This window comes from Gymnogyps californianus, chromosome 5 (genome assembly GCF_018139145.2).
Source record: "Gymnogyps californianus isolate 813 chromosome 5, ASM1813914v2, whole genome shotgun sequence".
Classification (NCBI taxonomy): Eukaryota; Metazoa; Chordata; class Aves; order Accipitriformes; family Cathartidae; genus Gymnogyps; species Gymnogyps californianus.
This window is the reverse complement of record NC_059475.1, coordinates 16,147,882-16,169,587: the sequence shown is the minus strand read 5'-3', so window position 1 is coordinate 16,169,587 and position 21,706 is coordinate 16,147,882. Positions and strand designations below refer to the sequence as shown.

At 42.8% G+C, this 21,706-nt stretch overlaps 1 protein-coding gene across 1 annotated transcript; it reads right to left on the bottom strand.

Annotated features, from left to right (window-relative positions):
* Nucleotides 1–3,670: 3,670 nt before the first annotated feature.
* Nucleotides 3,671–9,612, bottom strand: LOC127017234 (ferritin light chain-like). The gene is made up of 3 exons (XM_050898210.1): nucleotides 9,445–9,612; nucleotides 6,821–6,967; nucleotides 3,671–5,516 (listed from the first exon to the last, which is right to left on the bottom strand). Exons 1-3 carry the CDS (start codon nucleotides 9,610–9,612, stop codon nucleotides 5,013–5,015), a joined length of 819 nt encoding a protein of 272 aa, XP_050754167.1. The 3' UTR covers nucleotides 3,671–5,012.
* Nucleotides 9,613–21,706: the final 12,094 nt, after the last annotated feature.

Genomic DNA, 21,706 nt, shown 5'->3' with positions numbered 1-21,706 from the left:
TCAGGGTGTCCCTGCCCACGTCTGACCCAGGTACAGTTCAGAGATACATACCGAGGATGGAAAATGTTCCGCAAGACTCAAGCGCAGTTATTGAAACTATTTGACCTCTGAGCAAAAAGAAGTTGCGTGGAAGGGTGAGGTCTGGAGCAGCTGAGACACCCAGCTAGTGCCTGAGCAAGTTGCAACCATATTTATCACAGGAAGTATTTGATTCCTTTAATAAAGCAATGCAGTAATGGTTTAGTAATGATGTACCGCAGGAGAGCTGAGGCCTGAGTTAACGTTCAGCTATCACTTCAGCAAATGATTCTTTTCACATGAGCTATGATGTATAAATTTGCATTTCAGGTTCCTCTTTCAATTCAAGCCCCTGTTTACCTGTATTCTGAAATCTTTGAAAAGATTGACTTCACCTCATGAAGTAGCATTTTGCTGCACATGTATTTGCACTGCAACTGGATTGCTTGTGCAATAAGAATTTGTTATTTCAGGTAACTAGCAGTGGCAGAGTTTGGACCTTGGAGAAATGGGATGGTTTTTGGTAACATCTCTCAAGGGTGCTAGAGTTTTTACTCTGTTTTTGGAATATCAATGGAGTTGAGAAATTCGGTTCTTTTTCCGATACAGAAGCACTTCAGCAATTCAACTGTGTGATTTCACTGACTTCATGATTAAAATAGTTATGGGTATTTTTAATGTACCATGAGCTAAAATTAATCTCCTTTCTGCAGTTATAAATGTTGGTGAAATTTCGAACTTACTTACTCAAAATCAAAGGCAAAGCTCTGTCTTCAGTGGGGCAAAGGGCTGACTGAGAGACTCTGAAAAGGTAAAAAACATCCATCAATGATCTAGTCCCCAGTCCCTGTGCCTCTGACTTCTCAGAGGGACTATCGTGATGGTGGCTTCTTTTGTTGTTATATGATTTGGTTTTTGCAAAAATTCCTAATCTGCAGTCCCCATTTTCTACTTACTTAAATGTCTTCGAGTACAGACAAAGATAAGAACTGTTTGTCACATTCTGTCATTATCCCCAAAAGATAAAATTTTTAATTAAAGAAAAAAGTATATGTTTTGGACTCTGTACAAGTTCATTCTTTCACTGTATCCAATGCTGAAAAGCGATATGTCCCAAGGAGATCAACTATTGACCACCCTTACACATTTAGAAGTGTATCTGCCAGCTGTTTCTGAGAGGCAGAGTAGCAAACTTGTGGAAACACTTCACTGTTATCACAGAGGTTCTTTGATCCAGAAGGAATGAACAGATTTTTTTTTTTTTTTAATCTTTATTGAGCAGTTAAAAAAGTAAAAATTATTTTTATTCAAAATAGTGCTAGGTATACAATAATGCATAATAAGTATAAATGAGAAATAGTTGTATGCTGTAACAACTGAACACGTAAATTGGGATATCAAGGCTTGGTGCTGGCTGTATGACCTACTCAAGACACTTAAACTCTCTCCAGATCATTGGTTTCATTTATGGAAAAGGTAATTTTACCTAATATTTAACTAGTGTTGTAGTGTATTCTGCTACTGTGTGTTTCTAGGTTCTATTTGACCCCAGGAAAAGGCACTCTGGGACTTGAGCGCATAGTGGTTACCTTGGGCAAAGTGGTAACAAACGGTGGGACTTGGACAAGCAATAGGAGACTGCCAGTAATTGCCCATGAATTTGCTTAAGTGCATGAATTCACCTAAGTGAAAAAGTCAGGAGAAGGTTGTGACCAGATGATGAATTCTGCTCGGAGTGATCTTCCTGTGAAGGTGCCCTTGAGGACTCCTTCCCTGCTGCTGCCACCAGAACTAACATTCACTTTCCAGTATTATTCCCAAAGATGCGTCTGTCCAGAAAGATGCTGCCTTGTACGGTGGGGCCTGAAAAAAAGTCCTTGCAAAGAACAAATCCTGAGATGCTCTTCTCAGTTTTGTGTGGCCGAAGTGGAGAGGATGAAGGACAGCATGATCTCCACCTAGAGACTTTGAATTCCTCACTCTGAGAGTAGGCAGCAGCAGCAAGGGCCCTTTCTGTGCAACCATAGGTAGTGCTTACGGCAAGCATTTACAAGTATGCCATTGTTAATACCTGTTTGGAAGCCTCTGTGGCTGTAACTCATGATTTCAGTAAAGATTAGGTCCTCCAGAGCTTCCAGTTTGGATGCTGTATTTAGGGTACTGGTGCTGCTATAGCTATTCTGAGCTGCCCCAGATTGTGTGTTTGGATGGTTTGGGCATTGCTTTGGAAGTACAGATACAGTGTGTGTATGAACAAGCATTCAGCAGAGAAAGAGAATTTGTAAAGTTTCTATAAGTGTTGTTGCCCTTATACCTGTTCCACATTCATCCTTCACCTCCTTTTTTTAGAGTATGATTGAAAAGGAAGCTGGAAAGGCAGAGGCAGATTGTACTTCTTATGCTGAGAAGCATGGACAGACTCATCCTATACACAACAGACAGGTATTGTTAACAAAGTTTGAGATCATATTCACAAGCATACGTGCCCTCTCAGCAGAAGCAGCATGTGGACAAGAACAGCTTGTTATCTACAGTAACTGATTGATTTCTCTCTTCTTTTTCAGAGGATAGAGACTGGGAAAATAGCTGATAGTGAGTTTATCTAAAATTAACAGAATTGGCTCTTCAGGCAGAGGGCCCAGAAAGTGTTTTGGAAAAGAGAGAGAGAAAGACCTAAAATCTAAGAATGTGTGGATACATTTGGCTAGAAAGATGAATATAAGAAGAGTCTCTGAGAAGCAGACATGGCAGTATTTCAGGGAAAAAGAAGAGGCAAGTAAGTCTTGCTTTGAAAAATTTAAATGTTGGGCTCTTTGTTATGTTGGAATTCATTTAAGGTAAAAGACAGTCTTAAATGTTGGAAACCGTGGAGGGGGCTGTACCTACATTTCAGAAGGTCACCAACTCTTAAAGGAGAAGATTGTTGTAGAAGTAGGTCAAACATTACCAGTAGTACTTGAAGTGGTTTTATATGGCACTAGTTTATAATTCAGTTAGTAGCTTTGCTCTGTTCATACTTAGTGAGCTGTATTTTAATACTGAGAGGGATGGATTCCATTGTTCTTATTCATGTTGAGTTGCAGTCAGTGGAACTAATTGTTGAATAAGGTATGCTCAGCATGAGGATGGGTAATGGAATCTAGCCCAGATGGAAATATCTTTTAAACTACTGCTGTATTAGAGAGTAGCCATCTCAACATAGGCAAATCTAGCATGTTGCTAAAAGTGCTTCAAGCCATTCTTGTGGCACACTGCAGTATTTTTACAGATGAATACAGGGGTTGTTTTAAAGTCACCCCCTCCCCCAAGGCTGAATCATATTAACAGAAAGATTGGGAAAGCATCTGCATTGCAATTGTCTGTCCTGTGTTACAACACCAACAGAAAGTAGGTGGGCTAATGCACTTTTGCAGAAATGACTGAACTGCAGCTGTGCATAAAAGAGTTTACTGAAAATGTTTCATTGTGCAGTGTTCTCATCTTAATGCAGTTTTCTGACATTTATTTTCATTCTGTGGTCTACTGTTCCATCTTGTGCAACTTTTTTAGTAGTAGAAAAGTACTGGCGCAGTTTTGTATACCTACACAAAATCTCTTGGAGAATACTAGCATGCCTATGTGGTAAATTGAGGAATACAATGTAGATTCAAAGTGCCATTTTTAACATTGAACTGAATTTATTTTCAAGCATAATAGGAGTATCGCTTACAGTATTACATAAAAGTGTGAGACAATCTTTCAATGAAGCAAACCCCAATTGCATAAAAGGTGTTGCATATAATGACAAAAAAACCTAGCTGCAGGCAGCTGATCTAGGCAGTTGCTCTTCTTACGTGACCTTGGTAGCCAGTGTACAGAAAGAGAGGCACTCCTGTAGGAGATGAATGGAAGGAATTTGGACACCTCTAAACTTTAACCAAGCTGGCTAAAGTAAAGGCCTTAGGTATGGTGGTGCTAATATCCCCCCTAATTGAACACTGCCCTAATTGAAATGCAAAACTAACGAGTGGCCTCTCTCTGTGATGCAATTCTAGTTAGGTGTGCTGCATTTTCACTAGGATCTTATTCCTCTACTGAGGACCAAGATAGGGAATACAAGAAATAACAGTAGTACCATAGTAATACCATAATTTAGCTAGCTGAAACAGGGGTCTGTATGGTAGTTAAAGCAACCATCCTAGGTTAAGTCTGGACAGAGCTCTAGAGCTAGTGTCTTCAGTGACACTTGCAAAATACGCACTAGAACCTGTAAAGATTGCATCTAATGAGAACCCCTAATTTATCTCTCATCTGCTTTCTGAGGATGAGAAAAGCCAACTAGGCAAATAACTGTAGTGAAAACCAGCACACTGTCTTATTCCCACTGTTGAGGAAATGTCTGCATCCTTCATCTTGGAGAAGTATACCACTAGAAATAGCTGGGTGATAAGTAAATGGATTAGACTACTTATTTAAATTGCTACTATGATAGATATAAGACAACAAAATTTTGTTTTAAAACAAGTCTTTTAAAAAAGTTCATTATGTTAGTATACTTGTTACTAATGTAAAACATCTGTTAGTAATATAAAATATTTAATAATATAAAACTAAATCTTTGGATATTCTGCCACATAGAAGTTTCCTTGTACTAAAGTTGCATTTTGGTTTTTTTTAATAAAAGTTATATATACTGTTAAAAATAATTTGCACTAACTAATCCTAATAATCATTTAAGACAGAAAAGAGGCTTAAAAGCTTTTGGCTTCTAGAAAGAACTGCATAGATAAAAATCTGACTAATACTGACAATCTAGGTAACTAGCAACCTTGCTATCATTTAAACAAAATAATGGTATACGCTAGATTTTGAGCTGTAACTCAACAGAGGATGAGGGGACAGGGCGTAAAGCAGGAGGAGCGATACAGCATCGTGTCTCCAGAGTTCTGGTCTCAAGTCCAGCCTCCATACAGGTCTGCCTTAGGAGCTGCCCCGTAGCTGCAACGGCCACAGCATTAAAGGCCCTCCCTGCCCTGCTTCACTTTTGCTCCTGTCCCATCATTACACTGTGGCAGCATGGTAGTGCAGTGTATGGTTGCATATATTGGCCCTATGCCATTTCTATGCTGGGAAGATTCTCTCTGGGGTCGCTTCAGACCCTCTGCAGCTCCTGTACACTGCTGGAGAGGTGGGCAGGGGCTGCAGTGCTGACTAGACTCTGGCTCTATGCCTGTTCTGAACTCTTTCTGCAACCGGTCCATAAAGTAATCCCCAAGACTATTTCTGCCATCTTGGGAACAGTCAAGCCTGCGAGCATTGGTCAGCAGATCTCCCATCAGCTTGATCTTCCGGATTTTGGGCCCAATAAATTGTTTCTTGATAGTGCTTGCGCTATGAGGGTCTGCATTTTCAATACTCAGGGCATAAAGCTCTTCAAAATATCGTATCATAGTTTTCCACTGTACCATTGCTACTTCCAGGGCTTTCATCAGACCGACTGCATAGTCACAGTGTGGTTTCTAAAAACAAAGACAGAATTACATTTATTCAGAAGAACAGCTCATCTTACTGCATTCATTGATGATTTCCTACAACTTACCTGGTGCTCTAAAAGAGGATGTGCTAGGATTTTGCAACAACTCCTAATTTGGAGCATCTGTTGGTTTTTTGCAGAATTGGATGGCTGTAAACATACAGATGTGGCAGAACCCAAGCACTTTTTCAAGTAACAGAGATTTAGATACCAGCAGCTATGCCTGAGGAGCATTTTTACACCAGGAAACCCTATCATAGAATCATAGAATGGTTTGGGCTGGAAGGGACCTTAAAGATCATCTAGTTCCAACCCCCCTGCCATGGGCAGGGACACCTTCCACTAGATCAGGTTGCTCAAAGCCCCATCCAACCTGGCCTTGAACACTTCCAGGGAGGGGGCACCCACAACTTCTCTGGGCAACCCTCACAGTAAAGAATTTCTTCCTTACATCTAATCTAAATCTACCCTCTTTCAGTTTAAAACCATTACTCCTCATCCTATCACTAGACTCCCTGATAAGGAGTCCCTCCCCATCTTTCCTGTAAGCCCCATTTAAGTACTGGAAGGCTGCTATAAGGTCTTCCCTGATTCAGACTTAATATTTTAAAAGTTTTTCAAGATAGCCTTTTTATTTTTAGTTTCTACAGCTTAACAACTGCTATGATAGGCCAAAGAAGAGCATTCTGTATTAAGTATTTACAGAATACTAATTTGGTAGAGGAGAATCAGCCCCTTGGTCTTTAACAAATGAGGTGGGGCTTTTTCCTGATAACTTTGAGTTATTCCTTTGTACCTGTGCAAGCCTGAGTCAGATCTCTAGTTCAAATTCTATCTTGAGCTGTGCTCCAACAGATCAACTACTGCCCCAAGCTGGATGTTTCTCCTACCTCCTTCTTTACCACCTTTCTTAGGTGCTAATGGCTTCTAGGCTTCTATTTAGTTTCAGTGTGAAGGAGACAAGTGGGCTGTTTCAGCACAGTTTAAGGAGTCTCATAATCCATTACAGCACACTGGAAGCAGCAGTCTCCAGCTGAGTGAAAGTAAAAGGGGACCATTGTGCATATTCTTTTGGGCTGGAAAGCAACCACGTAGAGTTAGCACTCTGTATCTGACAGTTTCTAGGCATCACAATCAAGAACAAAACCACGTACAGTAATACGACAGGGAAATTATATCTGGAAGTCTAATAGTGGATGAATGCAGGGATCTGAAGTACCAGCAATATAATGCAAGAAGAATAATTACTACGGATTGCAACTGCTTGAAAGCTTGTTGTCTAGTACCCACCTGGATGGTTTTAGAACAGTAATGGCCTCCTCTTTCTTGCTGATACTTCATCAAAGCCTCTGCGGCTTTTCTCTCTTCCAGAGCTTGATGCAAGAAGAACTTTGAAACATTTGGTAGAGCCACATGTGACTGATCAAAATATTCACCCTAAGCACACAAAACACGAGTGTTAAGATTTGCTGGAGATGGGACTCACTTGCAGCAGAAAATTGCTTTATCAGAACTTGGGAGACCCTTCCAATGGAAGCTGTTCTACCACCACAATCACTTTGAATACCTTAATCCAAATTTCTGCAATAAATGAAGTAAGTAGTTATGGTGTTAAATGAAAAATCTCCATACTTCTACTAGAACTCCTGTCCTTTAATACTGGACAGGTAACTGTAGTACTGATGTTCTCTCTCAGTAGCAATCAGAGATCCTCAGAATATTTTATTCATGAGTGGTTGGGGGCTGTGTGTGGTTTTTTGTTGTTGTTTTGTATGGGTTTTTTGCTTTGTTTTTTAAACATACTCCCAGCATAGGGAACATAAGATCTATCCCTTCAGGTCAGCATTCCAGTGAAAAGTTAGCTTTCAAAGGTATGAGAAAGATGAGGCAAATACCAAAAAGAGAACAAGCACAACTTTGCATCTATTTATCAGCTTCATTATGGATAATTTTATTCCAAAATAAAGAATACTGCTGCAGAACTATACTGTATACACCTTTAATATTGTATGTAGCTCATGCCTAGGAATACTTCAGAAGTATTACAGTCCTAAACCCACTGCTGGCCTTGTTCTGTTCTGTATGGGAAAGTAACAACTTTAACCACTACAATATTTAACTATGCTAATAGATCTATCAGCTCTTACATTAGAAGAATTTTATCCATGGTATTGCTGTCCCATAAAGAGAATGTATTAGAGACAGGTAGCAAAGGAGAGCCACCAGGTTATACTAGTTCCCACATTGGCTCTGCACAGCTCCGATGTTGAGGAGAATGAGAGGCAGCAGCTGGGAATACGCCAAGAACCGAATTGAGGGAGCTACAGTGTCTTGATCTGCTGGTTCCCTAAACATGCATATGCAATACAGCACGGCTTTTGTCTCTTGGACATACTCTGGATTGGAGTACTGCATATCAAGCTGTTGGCTTGTAGCCTGCCTAGGAGGGGTAAGGAACAAGTATGTGCATTTCTAAGTTTTTCTGCTTACTGGCTTCCCCGCTTTCATCTATTACCCTGCTTAAATATGAAATACTTGTGTTTCATCTATGTTGCTCTGTTTAGAAACAAATGCAGAAAAGTTATATACACAATATAAGTTTATGGTTTTTTTTCTCTTATATTTTTATGGCCATCTGGGATACCCCAAACCTGTGACACATACACGTGTGACCATAAACCATTCAAGAGAAAGTACATACTGGAATGTTTTATTAAGAACATTCATTGCAATATTTGCATAATGCTTTTCCTGAAGTCATTCATTCATGTTTCTGTTGACAGAACAGTCAAGAATCAGTGTTCTATAACCAGTTCCTCAGTGCAAGTGTGCTGCATGACTTCAAGTAGAGCACAAGTTACCACACCTGCTTAACTGTTAAGGTAAATCTTTTATGTCAATCAGTAACTATTTAAGATGTTCATATTTCTAGGTTTGATTTATCCACAGTCAATTTCTAACTGAGCTGTCTCCATCCTGCCCAGCTGCCAATCACTAGTATTATTTTAATCTACATGCTTAACAAGTGGAGGTTTCACTGCATTCTTAAATTTTTATTGGATTAATACTTGACACCAAACTTGATCAAAGGATCTTGGGGATATATTGAATATAGTTTGTGTTGCTTCTCAGTGGACGCTTGGCATCAGAAGGGATGGCATTGATCATTTTGGGTTTTTATTTTAATGGCTTTGTTAAAATGTATGTTGCTTTAATATTTCTATGTAGCCAGACACAATTTTGGCATGCATGTTACACAGTATCAGAGAACTTTTTAAATTCATGCCCAGCATTCCTGCCTGTGGAGCAAAAAACCCTAAGCCGACAGCGACGTTCACAAACTGTTATTTCACCAGTTAACCACACATGACTATTTTACATACAAAGTTTGGGAAAAAGTCACCCAAGATTTTTGGGTCCAATACTCCAAATACTCCAGTACTCCAAAGCTGTTAGTGTTCCCTGTTCCTGTCCCTCTTTCCGCAGGCATAACTTTCTATGTGAATTACCCTAAATACACGAGCGCCTGATTCATCACCCGCTTGTTCCAGACCTTCGCCGTTGTTCGTCTAGCCATGTCAGCGGCCACCTCGGGGTAAGTGCACAGGCAGCAGCGCGGACCCGGCGCCGGCTGGTAGCTCTGACGGGAGCGCTGCTGCGCTGCAGGGTCTGGGTGCAAAAAGAGCCCCCAGATCCCGCTGGGTCAGGTGACGGGGCCGGCACCGCTCTTCCATCCCTGCCCGACTTTGAAACCCTCCTGAATCCCCGACAGTGCCTGCGGGACCTGTCCCAGCCCTCTCCTTACCCCGCCGCCTGGTGCCCGGCGGCTGCCCGGGCAGGACGCGGGGGGACCCACGCTGCGCCCTCGGCCGCCTCCCGGGACCTCCCCGCCCGGTCCCGGCCCGCCGCCTTACCAGCGCCTGCAGGCAGTAGGAGAGCTCCAGCAAGGCGCCGGTGACACCGCAGAGGCCTTCCTCCACGGCGGGCGGGAAGCTCTGCCTCACGCGGCTGCCGGCCAGCGGGCGGTGCGCAGGGCAGGCGGGCAGCGTGACGCGGGGCCGCTTAGAGCGCGGCTCGGCCATGGCAGGCGCCGCCATGGGGCAGCCGCGCCGCCCCGCCGCGCCGCCAGATATAGCCCGGGCACCTGGGACACACCTTGCCGCGCACGGCCGCGCCGGGCCGTCCCCTCCCCGCCTCCCTCCCGGCCCGCGCCGACGGGAGGTGCGTGGGGCCGCCCGCCCTCGCCGGGGGAGGGGGGGGCCGCGGCGGCCGGGCGAGCGCCGCCATTTCGTGCGTGCCCGTGGGCAGGCGCGGCGGGGGCGCGGGCGCTCCCTGCGCCCCAGGAGCCTCGTCCCCCGCGGCGATGGCCGCCGCAGCCCGGCCTGCGCGGCGAATGGCCGGCGGTGCGCGAGTCGGCAGGTGCCGGGCCGGCCCACGGCAGCCCACGAAGCGGTGCGGCACCTCGCCCCTCAGCCCCGGCGCCCGTCCCCTCTGCAAGGCGTCGGTTGCCAGGGCGGGAAGGGCCGACGGTGACTCGGCATTTCTACAGCTTATTTGAGGGACGGTCGCCAGGGACACCCACACTTAAATACCTCCTTTTAATAGCGAGGGACGTGTGAAAGCACAGCGTGGCAGAGTCGAGGCTGGAGCAGCTGATGGTAGCTTGCAGTCAGATGCAGTCGAGGGGAGGGAGCAATCTGTGCAAAAATCGTGGGAACTTAACAGTGTATCTATATATGTCTTGGCTACAGGGTAAATTCTTAATCTTTTTTGATTTAGCGCTGAAAATGTTTGTGTTGAACTAGTCCTATCTAGGCAGATTAAACCATCTTTAGTATTTTAGTAACTAATAATCCTCGGTTTGTACGGTAACTTCAAAATACAGGTTTCTGACTTGTTCAACTGCTTTACCATATGGATGGAGCTCTGCGTGTTATTGGTTGAGCATTTATTTACCTTTAATAGATTCAAGCCAGTGGAGTGGAAATATGAGTAATCTCAACACCCTTCAAATTTGATAATTTTCTGTTCAGTGACTTCTGTTTAGTAAGCTTAACGTTACGTGCCGTTCTGTGGAATATTTTTCTAGCAGATCACCCCACTCCCCCACAAACCCAGGATGCTAAGGGCAGAATCGTTATTCCGTTGCGCGTTTTAATTGTTATTGGATCTGACTACCTAGAGCAGAGCACACATCATCTGAGAGTAGTCACGTAAAGATGTGAGAAAATTGCTCATGAGAAACTTACGTACTCTAGTTCGGTGTCTCCATCTCGTATGCTATTCAGCCCTCTTTGTTTACTGTTATTGTCCATTTTTTCATTCTTCTGATTCTTCATGCTGTAGTTAAGTTAAATTAGAAGTTTCAGCAAATAAAATGTAAAACTGTGCTAAGTTCACTTTAAAAAAAAACATTTAAGCATATACTTATTTTAAGCATTTCAGTAAAACGTGAGTAAAGTATATCTGTAATGTTTGCAAGGCTAAAGTAAGTACCTAAATTCATAAGTTACAACATATTCACTGACAAGACAGTTCAACAATATATGACCTCGTTCTGAAGTTCTCAGTGAGGGTCCTCTTTTTCGCTGGGGTACTAGGGACTTTTGCTGGGAAGATGTACTTCTAACAGTTGCCTTTTAGCTCTCCCCATTCCAACTGTCTTTGTTTTAGCCAGTAAAATAGTTACTAGTGTTTTATTATTCCAGAATAATCCTTTCACTGCCTCAGAAGAGGAAAAGCAAGTGTGATGTGTGTGTGTGTATGCATTGACATCCTAATCTAAATACAATACTTGATGGCATCCTTTCTGTGTACAGTCCAAATAATTTGAAGTGTGAAATCGCAATAGAAAGCAAGTTAGCTAGTGTCTCTGTGGAAAAGTTTATAGTTGTATTTTGTTAGGTGGGCGTTCATGACAATAATTTCTGAGCATATCAGCTCGTAGATGCTTGTATCTGTATTAGTGGGCTTCTGGTCCCTTGGAAATCAATATTAAGTTATCCCATTTCAGTGATGGAGAACTAAGACACAAAGACATTTCTTAAGGCCACCTATGATGTATGGGGCTGATTTGGAAACTGACTCCAAATTTCCTTAATCTCCATATGTTCTTTAACCCCTCTCTTTATGAGAACATCATTCAATTTATTTTGCTTTGTGCTTCATAGAACTAAAGGAAAGACACGTCATTTGTACTGTAATCAAATGTATTGTGGAAAAATTCCATTACAAAGTAATGTAGGGATTCTTGCTACATAGGATGACGTGGTGTCACATGCTGGTCGTATCTGGACTGAGGAAAGTGTCATCTCTTCCAAAAACTTGTGGTCTCAAGTCTTGATTTTCAAGAAATGCTGTATCCTGGGGAACAAGTGCTTTGTTCAGTTTCTTAGGTAGTTGCAACATTTCAACATGGCATGAAGTAAGTGCAGCTGCCTGCTATCAGGTAGGGTTGCTTTTAAGATAGGTTGCTTCTTTTCCCACCTGCCCTAAACTGAAGGGAAAGTCTTGTATCTCTCTCGCAAACTGTATGCTTCAGAAAAGTTATTATCTGCTTAGGGTAACAATATCTGTATGTGACTTTGATATAACAAGTGAATCTGCGTTAGATCCTTATTCCCACTAAATCCTGAAATATGAAGGTACTTTACAGATTTCCTCGATAAACTGATGTTGCGGTGAGGAGGGTTGGACACTGAGTGATCTTGACCAAGGGAAAGCAAGAGCAGATAGTTACGTGCAAGTCATTGCAAAAAGGGTTGGTGACATCTGTAAATAGGGTTGGTGATAGGATTGACCCTGTTTATTCCCATAATCTAAGATTATTTAAATGCGTAATGTGAGGCACATGCCTTGATGAAAGATGTCTTTATTTGTTTTTATGATTTGGCATGATTTTGGTACAACACATTTTAAAGAATGTTGAAAGTGTATGGCAGAGTGGGAAGCCAAACAACCACAGCGTGGTATACAGAACTGCAGTTAAAATTCCAGCAAAATAAGGTCTCTTACACACACAGCTGTACCCCACCTCCCACTCCCCTCCCCTCCCCCCCCCCCCCCCCCTTCTTTTTATTCTTTGGCAGAGTGCAGCAGAGAGGACTGTTACAGTCAGTGGGCTTTAGCAATCATCTGAAAATATCCTTTCTGCTGAGTCTACTTTGCAAACATTTAGTTCTATCTGGCCATTTTCTACCTTGATTCTCTCTCATTTAAAGCTAGGCTCTTTAAGCTGCACTTTGTAATCTGGAGTTGATATTGTTTGTTCTTTAACCACAGGTAGCAAGAGTTGTGGCTGTTGCTTCTATCCAGCTGCCATCTGTTAGCTTCTTTCTAGCTGTAACAGATTTTTCATGTGCTTTGCAAATAGTGTATCTAATGCTGCCAAACTTTTTTCTTATGTGATCATTCAGTGTCCATCAATAGCTATGATGAAAACAGAGGGCTATGTGAGGAAAAAGTAATAAATAAATAAATGTATGATATGTATGCCTGTGAATTAGCATTCTTCATTCATGATTTTGTTTCGTAATTAAGTGAAACCTAAGCTCTCTGGCAGGAAATGGAGAATGATTCATATGAACACCCGTGAATTCACAATTGCTTGTATTGGACTTGAAGTCAGTTAACCCATTTTTCTGTATGCTTTTCCATTCTCAACAGGTGCTTCATTTCACTATTTTATCTGATCCCACTCTTTTTTATTTCCTTTTTCCATGGAGGAAAAGCTAGCGAGAGTTCTGAGTTGTTTTGTTGCCTTTTTGCACTGTATGACTCATAAAGTTAGAAAAGCAGCCTGAAATTTGGGAGGTTAGTACTTAAGTAAGCATAGAAAAATAACTTTTTTTAACTGTCTCACAGTAAAAGTAGTCATCAGCAAAACAAGAGGTGGCCCTGGGGTGACAATAGCACTGTGACGAGCCTGTGAGGTGGACATTCTGGAAAATGCTTTATGTCTGTATGTCACTGAGCAAATGGAAAGGTCCAGTTTGTTGTAGTGCTGTGAAATCAGAATGTTTTAGCGATACAAGAGAAGGATTTCCCAAAAATAAAAGTTAAAGCCTAGTCCCTTTGAAGTCAGAGTCTTGATCTTGTTGGTATCAAACAGAGCAGACGAGAGCCTATTTTTTGGGCTTATAGGTACTGAAAATTACTATGCAGTGCCGTATCTACACGTATTTTATATATATTCCATTTACTAAAATGAGGTACAACAATGAAATCCTGTTTGTAAAATACTTGGATTAATTTTGATTTCGGAAGTAGTTTTTGAAGTGCCTTTTTTTGGCACTTGCCACAAATACTCCAAAGCTTAGTTTTCCATTGCTTTCCTTTTCTAGAGAGTCAAAGATTTTCTTCCTCTCATTGATATTTTCATATTTGCAAAACATCCATTACTGCAGCGTTTAAAGCCAGTTGAGATGTTTGAGGATGTTCTTCAGTCGTACTGGAAACAGCCATGTCTTTTTTGCCTTCATTCAGTTTTCCCACTTTGCATCAGTAGCCTGATAAAGTTGCGACACTTTGCGCCTCTGATGTAACTTTTATCTCGGGCAGTTCAGTTCCGTAGGCTTCCTTGACACAAGTCTGCGTGGCACAGATATTGAGAAGTTGGCTCATTTGTCTGTCTTCTTTTGCAATGAAGTTCTTCCTTAAGGAACTTTCCAAATGCTGGATAATATAAACCATTGTGATATATAGAGAGTTCTTTGAAACTTTACTGATTGAAATCTGTCCTTCAAACAGAATGTGCCTACAGCCCGTGGGCATGTCTGTGCCGTGTCTGAAACAAACATAGAAGACAAGCTCATAAGAGTTTCTGAAATACAAGCAAAGCCTATCTTTAACATTGTGTCACAGAACAGGTATAGAAGAGTTTCCTAATTCATGCTATTTTCTTCTGTGCAGTGTTTAAATTAGATTATCTGTAATTCTTGCTTTTACCGTGGGACCCTTTCAGTAGCAGACAGTTTGCTTCAGGTAATGCTGTGAGGAGACAGGCAGCCTCAGCTCCTTCTCCACAGGGTGCTGCAGGGGCCCGGAGAGGCCCAGTGCCCTGCAATGCAGTAGGGAGCCTCTTTGGCCACTGTGGCTGAAGCTCAGAGCTGCCCTGCAGCTTTGGTGTTCAGGGCACATCCTGCCTGCATAGCACCTGCCCTCACCCTCCTGCCGGTCCCCAGGCACCCCTCCCTTCTCCTCTCTCTCCCTGTAGGCTCTTTCCAGCTGCTGCCACAACCACAGCATGCAGGCAGACTCATCCTCTCCCTTTGCTCCCACCCTCCCTTTTGTGGGCCACCGAGAAAGCTCCATGCCAACAGCAGGTTTGGGGTCTGTCTGTGTCTGGGAGCACTGCAGTCAAGCCTAGAAGATGTAACTGCATCTCAGCTAACTCCATAGGTAGACTCTTGGCTGTGACTGTTGTCATGCCTCAACCTGGTTTATGTTTTGAACACCTTCAGCTATCTTGTTGCATCTCAAGTCAAGCTGCGTATGGCCATGTTTGAGTGTGTGTGACTGTGTGCATGTGCGTAGACTTCTTTAGGCTGGTGCTGCAGGTAAAACTGCACTGCGGCCACTACTAACTTGTGTCTAGGAGCCATATATCACTATTTTCTCTTAAGCACGTATCACTCTTTCCAATGCAATTTTAAATGTTGACAATTCACCTAGACTGAGTTGTTCTCCCCTAGTCTTTTCTCCTTGTATTTACAAAATTGTTAGGTGTGCTGACTAGGCTTCTCAGCTCATCTGTGTCTTTAAGAGCCCTGCCTCTGCCAGTGCTCAGGAAGCCCGCGGTTTTGCTTGGGCAGAGAGGCAGCAAGGAGAGCTGGAGCCCTGCGGGCTGTCTGTGCTCCCTGCCTCTCTGCCTGGTGGCTGCAGAGGGCTGGCAGCCAGGCCGAGCAAAGCTTCAGCCTAGTCAGCAATATTGGCCCTTCAATCTCCATTTCTTCTCTTATAAATACACTTAAGCTGTAAGTGGACTATTAATTTCAAGTCGTACTGGCTGATACTACGCGTTTGATTTTTTTAAAGAGGCTGTGTTTGGGAATAAGTTAGAATAAATTGGCAGGCTTCATTTGCCTCTCAGTATTTGCAATTGTTATTTCAAGCCACATCTAAAAAAGCGTAGGCCAGCAAACTTAAAGCTCATCCTTGCAATTTGTCCTGCATATCGTAAGTCCATTCACTTATTGCAGGTGGAAGCCACTGGGTCTCAGCACTGGAGCAAATTTAAGGGGATTCTGTGGAATTTCTGAAAACATGTGGTGCACCCCAGGCAACATGTTGCATAAGGGGGTTGCGCAATCCCAAACTGCCTAATGTCTGTCATGATTTGTATACCTTGCCTTTCTGTTCTACCTGCCTTTCCACAGCTGTGGGTAAGAATCTGTACTTACTTTTCGACAAATGAGAAAATAAGACTTGACGTGTTGAAAAAGGCAGTGCCTTTTTTGTACGGTCTGTGCTGTCTGAAATCAGTGACTGCAGGTAATGCCTTCCAGGCAGCGTAAACTTTAGTAGGTGCACTCTGTGCTCCACATGGCCCTTGAAGGAGCATCAGACCTACCTCTTCAAGATGAGCATGAGCAGATGCATTCTGTACATACTCAGAATATTTGGGCTAGCAGAAGTAAACTGCGGGCAAGGGATGAAGACCTAGAAACCATTTATTGTCTTGCTGCTGTATGCTACTGATAATCAAATGTTCATAGAGTCCCTGCTAGTACCAAGAGCACCTGCTTCTGAAGTACAGGTACTCCTGGGAGTTAAATGGTTTGACTGATGCCATTTGCTGCTTGGCCTGAGAGAGAAGAAATTAAAGCCACAGATGTGGTAGGAGGTGTGTGAAATGTTTGCAGGTGAAGAGGAAATGATTCTGAATGTTTTAGCTTTCGTAGTCACCAAAAAATAATGAATGAACCCTTTTCACAGTTTTTGTTTGAAAAACAATCCTTTCAAAGTTTAAATGAAACTACTTGAGAAAAAAAATGAAAAGGTTCTTTATTTGAAACTTTCGTGTGAACATTCATCAGCTAAATGTTTGTTTTAAACTTCGTATTAATATGGATTCAGTGGTGGTGAATCAGACAAAACAGAAGTGGACAATTTCACTCAAACATCATAGACCTTAAAGGCTATGCTAAATTCCAGTGAAGTAATTCCTCTTCTAGTTCCAGTCACAAATGACCCTTTATTGCTGCTTTCTGCTCAAAACACCTCTTTTAGGCCATCTGCATATTACCCTTCATAGTGTAAGTGTCGTGATTCCCTGGGGTATCTCTTCCCCTATCATTTTCTGCCTAATTCCATTTTAATGGCTTTAAATACATTATAAAAATCTTATAATGGTAGGTGTTAGATTGTAGTCTGTTTGTAGCAGTACATCCCAGGCAAAGTCTTTTGTGCCAGTTTGCAAGGATCAAAAAAATTGTTTTCAATTTCAGTGTCTTTATGCAGAGCACTTGTTGAATTGGGCATTCTCCTGATTTCATTGGAATTATGAGGTGTAACTGAGAGTGTGTTTGGCTCCTATCACTTAAGGCAGTCAGCACCATTAATTGATAATCTTGGGAAGTTATTTATTCTGGTCTTTAGGACACAGTGGCATTACTCACAGTGATGCAGTGAAATGCTTTACTTGTTGATTTTTAAACCACTAGCTGCAGTTGCTATCTTTTTTAGAATTTAGAAAGCACTGTGCTGAGTATTTACAAATTTCACAGAACATTTTGTTCTCTGATTTAAATCCTGCATACCAAGCGTCTGCCTGGGGCAAAGACAAAAGAAGTTAGCTTTGATACTCCAAAACTGGTTGAATAAATCCTGTGCAGCTGGCCTGCGTGAAATGTGCCCAGTGACAGCAAGCTGCAGAGAGGATTCAGAGGGTTAGGAAGAGCTCTGTGCCTGTCAGATGCTAGGAGTGTTTTATTGCTTTTGCTGTGAAGGGCAATAACCTGTAGGTATCCATACTGCTCAGTATTAAGTGTGCGAAGTGGTGATTGCCATGTGGTTCCCTCAGGCATATATGGGGACAAAACTGATGCAAAAGTGTGCAATATTGCCGCCTTCGTATGTTTATACATGCTTTGATGTTTTCCAACTTTGGAACTGTGGTTAAAGCCTCAAAGGGAATCTGTGAGTCTGCAGCAGCTGAGAATATGTTTCTAGCACTGGACGTTCCTGTGTGGTTGTGTGAATGTCTCTTCATTGGTGAGGAAATGGCATTGTCTAGCCTGTACTGCAGTGTTTGTCAAGGGAAATTCTCGGAGACTTATTTAAATGGGCAAGCCAACACAGTACAATTTACACTTGTGTGTACTTGTGGATGAGATGCCAGTAACTGTTATGGATTGGAGACTATTTTCCTGCCTGTGCTATTCTCTCCTTCAACTATCTCTGCTTTGCTTCTTTTTGTAATATAACTCAGCTGAGACATGGTCCCAAGGGGAAAGTGACTTAAACAAATCTAAATCTCAGAAAGTCATGAATTAAAAGATGTACAGTTCAGGAAAATAAATTTTGGAATACAAAGTTCTGAAGGCTGTGACCGGTTCACGTGAGCATCTTGTAGCAAGGTCATGTTTTCCTCTGATAGTGCATCGACAGGAATTTGGAAAGCTTGCTTTTACTCGTGTTGTGTGAGCAGAGTGCTTTTGGCATTGCTCTGCAGTGCCGCCTTTGTGAATCCAGCTCCATTCTCAGGCTCCAGAGAGCTTCCACGTTCTCCAGAAACAGGCAGAAGAGCAACTGCAAGGAGTGAGACCAGATTACAGAACTGACCTTTAGAGCTCAGAACAGCAGAACTCAGAAAAGAAAAAACATAGAGGCTTTCATCAATACAAGCATTTATCAGTAATACACTAACAGGGACTTAAAAAAGAGATCTGTATGCATTGGGTCATAAACCAACTTCTAGCAAAATGAGATAAGAAGAAGATTTTCCTTGGAGCCAGTTTGGCCAATAGCTGTTTCTGGCAGGGGTTTTTTGCGCTCTTCCCATGTCATTTTGTAGTGGCCATACATTGACATAATGCACTGGGCTATGTGGACCACTGGCCCGAGCAAGTGCATGGCAATTCTTACGATGCCTGTGCTGAAAGACTTCTCTTAAGGGACCTTGACAGGGTTTGATTTGATTTGTTCCAGAATGGGATCGCCCTTGTTCCTGTTGATGCATGTTCATGATCTGGACTCCAGGACTCAAGCAGGACTGAGGGACACATCTTGTCAGGCAACGGTAAGATTGTGTTACCTGTGTAGAGAAGGATGTTGAAGTCTGGTATATGTAGCTTGTGACTTTCAGCGATTTGGTCTGAAGCAAGGGACAGGAAGGTTTCTTTTCTGTTTTTTGAAGGAAGATCAGTGCAGAGCAAAGAGAGGAGGTGAAAAATCCTTAGGAAAACCAAAAAGAGAAGAGAAGCAGCACTGAGAGTAGGCCAAATCTTTTACTGGTGTATATGAGCATTACTCATATAACTTCAAGAGAGCACATGCTTTAACTGAGCATGTACCAGCTGAGGACTTGGCCCATAATGTCCTTTATAAAGCTCTGATTCCTCCCCCAATAGTTTTTCCCTCCCTCTTCAAAGAGGCACCTGTTGTTGGTGGAGTTGGTGATGATACTGGATTAGTGCACATGCGGTCAGCCTGCTTGGCCTCGGCCCTTTGGACCCAAAATGAACTCCAGCTGCTGTTGCCCAGAGCAGGTGCTTCATTCAGCCCTAGCAGCTGTTTGAATGTACACTGTCATGGCCAAGAGGAGGGGGTAGGTCTTCTGAAGTACCCAGAGGAAGAGTTGATCAGCAGGAAGGAAGGAAAAGGGAGTGTGCCACAGAGATCTGATTTTTATACCCAGCATTTAGCAGACAAAACTTGTTCTAGTGTTTCCTTGTAGAAATAGGAAATAGTGGCTGTCACTCTGCATGCACTGAGCCTGCACAGCACCATGATGGATGATGGTTCCCAAAATGAGGTTGAGTGACCACTAAAAACCAGCAGGGCTGTGACAAATGATTGATCTCTAAACTGCCAAACCTGTATTGTCAGTTGAAGATACGATACAGGTACATGGCGGTGTGTGAGAAGTTTTGAGGGCTGGTAGTGTTTTACAGTTGTTCAGTGTTTGGAGTCATTGGTTTGAAGCTCCAGTGAGTGGCCTGGCAAAAGTGAGATTAGGCGCAGAACAGTGTACAGGCTAATAGTCTGCTACATATGATAGCTTGGGCTTCACACTCGCACTGCCAAAGCCAGCAGCAAGGGAAGAAAACAAAAGCAGAGATAATCTGGGGTTATGAAGCAGCCACAAGGGACAGTGTCAGGGAAATGGAGGGTGAGGAGACAATGTGGGGGCATAGAGAGATGTGGATGGTTGGGAGGTAGCAGCCAGAGTTTGAGGAGGGGGCACAGACAGCCCATGTCGGAGGCAAAGCAGCAGCAACCCAGGGTTAGAGTGAAGGGAACAGGACAAGGATGCAGGTTTCTTGGGGTAAGGGAATCATGACCTTCAAAGGGAAGAAGACAGCTTAGAGTAAGGGCAACCCAGATCTGCAGCAGGAGGTACTGGGGGAATGTCTTGCAGAGAAGGGGGTCTTACAGTGTAAGTTGTTCAAAGTTGTTCCCATTGGTGGCCTCACAACCAGTCCCTTCCAAGCCCCTTCCCGCTTGCCTTCAACTTATTCCCCTTGGACTGTTCTCACTGACCCAGGAGAGGTCTCTGTGCAGTCCTGTGCTCTCTGATTTTTCACATGCTGCCAGCAACAGCTCTCCTGGCCTCCCTTTCCATGAGCTCCTCCTCTTTTGGCTGTGCCTGCGTATGTCACTGTCAGCATTAATACCGAATTTAATGTGACTCCTTAGGGTCCTGTCTTCTTACCTATATTCACTAAAGTTACCAGTATCCTTCCAGTTTCTCTGATAACCTGCATGTGCACTTTGTATCCCTACCCTGTGCATGGTTTCAGTCATGTCCCATCAGCCAGGCTTTTCATTCTGTGTATCTTTGCTGATTGCTCAACCAAGTTCCCACTGAACCTCCATAATGAGGGGTAAATGCTAAGCAAGGACATTTCCCTGTGTAGCTATAAAAGGATTATTCAGGCATATTTCATTACAGCATGGCCTAAGAACAGGAGAAAAACATGAATATTGGAGGCCTCTCTTTGTCAGGAAATGGGATTTCCGCAGGTGCTCAGTTGCAGATGCTCTGCATGCTTCTAAGGCTTGGCACATGGCATTGCTAAATCCTGATTCAGGATGCAAGAATGTCTCATGACCCCTGCCATGTAAACTGGTGTCTGGCCATGTTTGGAAATCAGCCGTCAATGATGACAGTAGACAAGTATGGATGAAATGAGCAGCTTGGCTTCAGCACTAAGCAAGACTTGTTAAACATTGTAAATACAGATGTCCAATTCATATTTTGAATAATGAATATTATGACCTTTTCTGTAGCATGTGGTAAGAAGCTGGCTCATCTTTCTTCGCCTCCTTGCTGCCTTCCCAGGATTTGAAAGTGTGACAAAGTATTTCATCCCTTTACAGGATTAGGTAAGATTGGTAACCATAATTCTTGTATAGAATTACATAGAAATACTCTAGACAGCCAAATATATTGATTTAAGATCATCTATGTGGTGGCAGGGAAGTTGTTTCCATTTTGGTTTATCCACTTCTTGGATTGGTCAGGTTATCCAGCTGACTTCAGTTGTTCGTTCTTTCGGACGAAAACCTACTCCTGCTGGTACAGGCATGTACAATTTCTGTCACATTGTAGCTCTTCTGTCAGGTATTCCTCCTATTTGTATTGCTTCTACATGAAAATTAAGGAATTAGAGAAATAGCACCAGGAACTGTGCTATGAATTAAATTCTCAAGGCTGTTAAGGAAATAGATGCATTAGAAATAGGGGGTTTCTGTGCTCATTCTGTGCTCACATGCCTTGGACATGTCACTGTTATACATGGAAAGAGACATCACACATGACTATTACAAACGCCTGATGTACATTTGTGCGAGGGGAGGACATCCTCTGATGTGCTCCTGGTTACTGTCCCTAGTTTTTTGCCACTTTCAGTAAATTACAGTTCACTCGTGCTGCTGTGGGTTTATCAGCAATAGTTCCGCACTGTCTCCTTATCTGCCTGGTAGCATGGCTGGATGATACACACACCCATT

What these genes read in the sequence shown, in the direction of transcription:
- LOC127017234 (XM_050898210.1), bottom strand. Translation starts at nt 9,612, where the DNA reads ATGGCCGAGCCGCGCTCTAAGCGGCCCCGCGTCACGCTGCCCGCCTGC. An exon ending in CCTACTGCCTGCAGGCGCTG is followed by an intron (nt 6,968 to 9,444) that starts GTAAGGCGGCGG and finishes TTGTGTGCTTAG; the next exon opens with GGTGAATATTTTGATCAGTC. An exon ending in ACTGTTCTAAAACCATCCAG is followed by an intron (nt 5,517 to 6,820) that starts GTGGGTACTAGA and finishes CTTTGTTTTTAG; the next exon opens with AAACCACACTGTGACTATGC.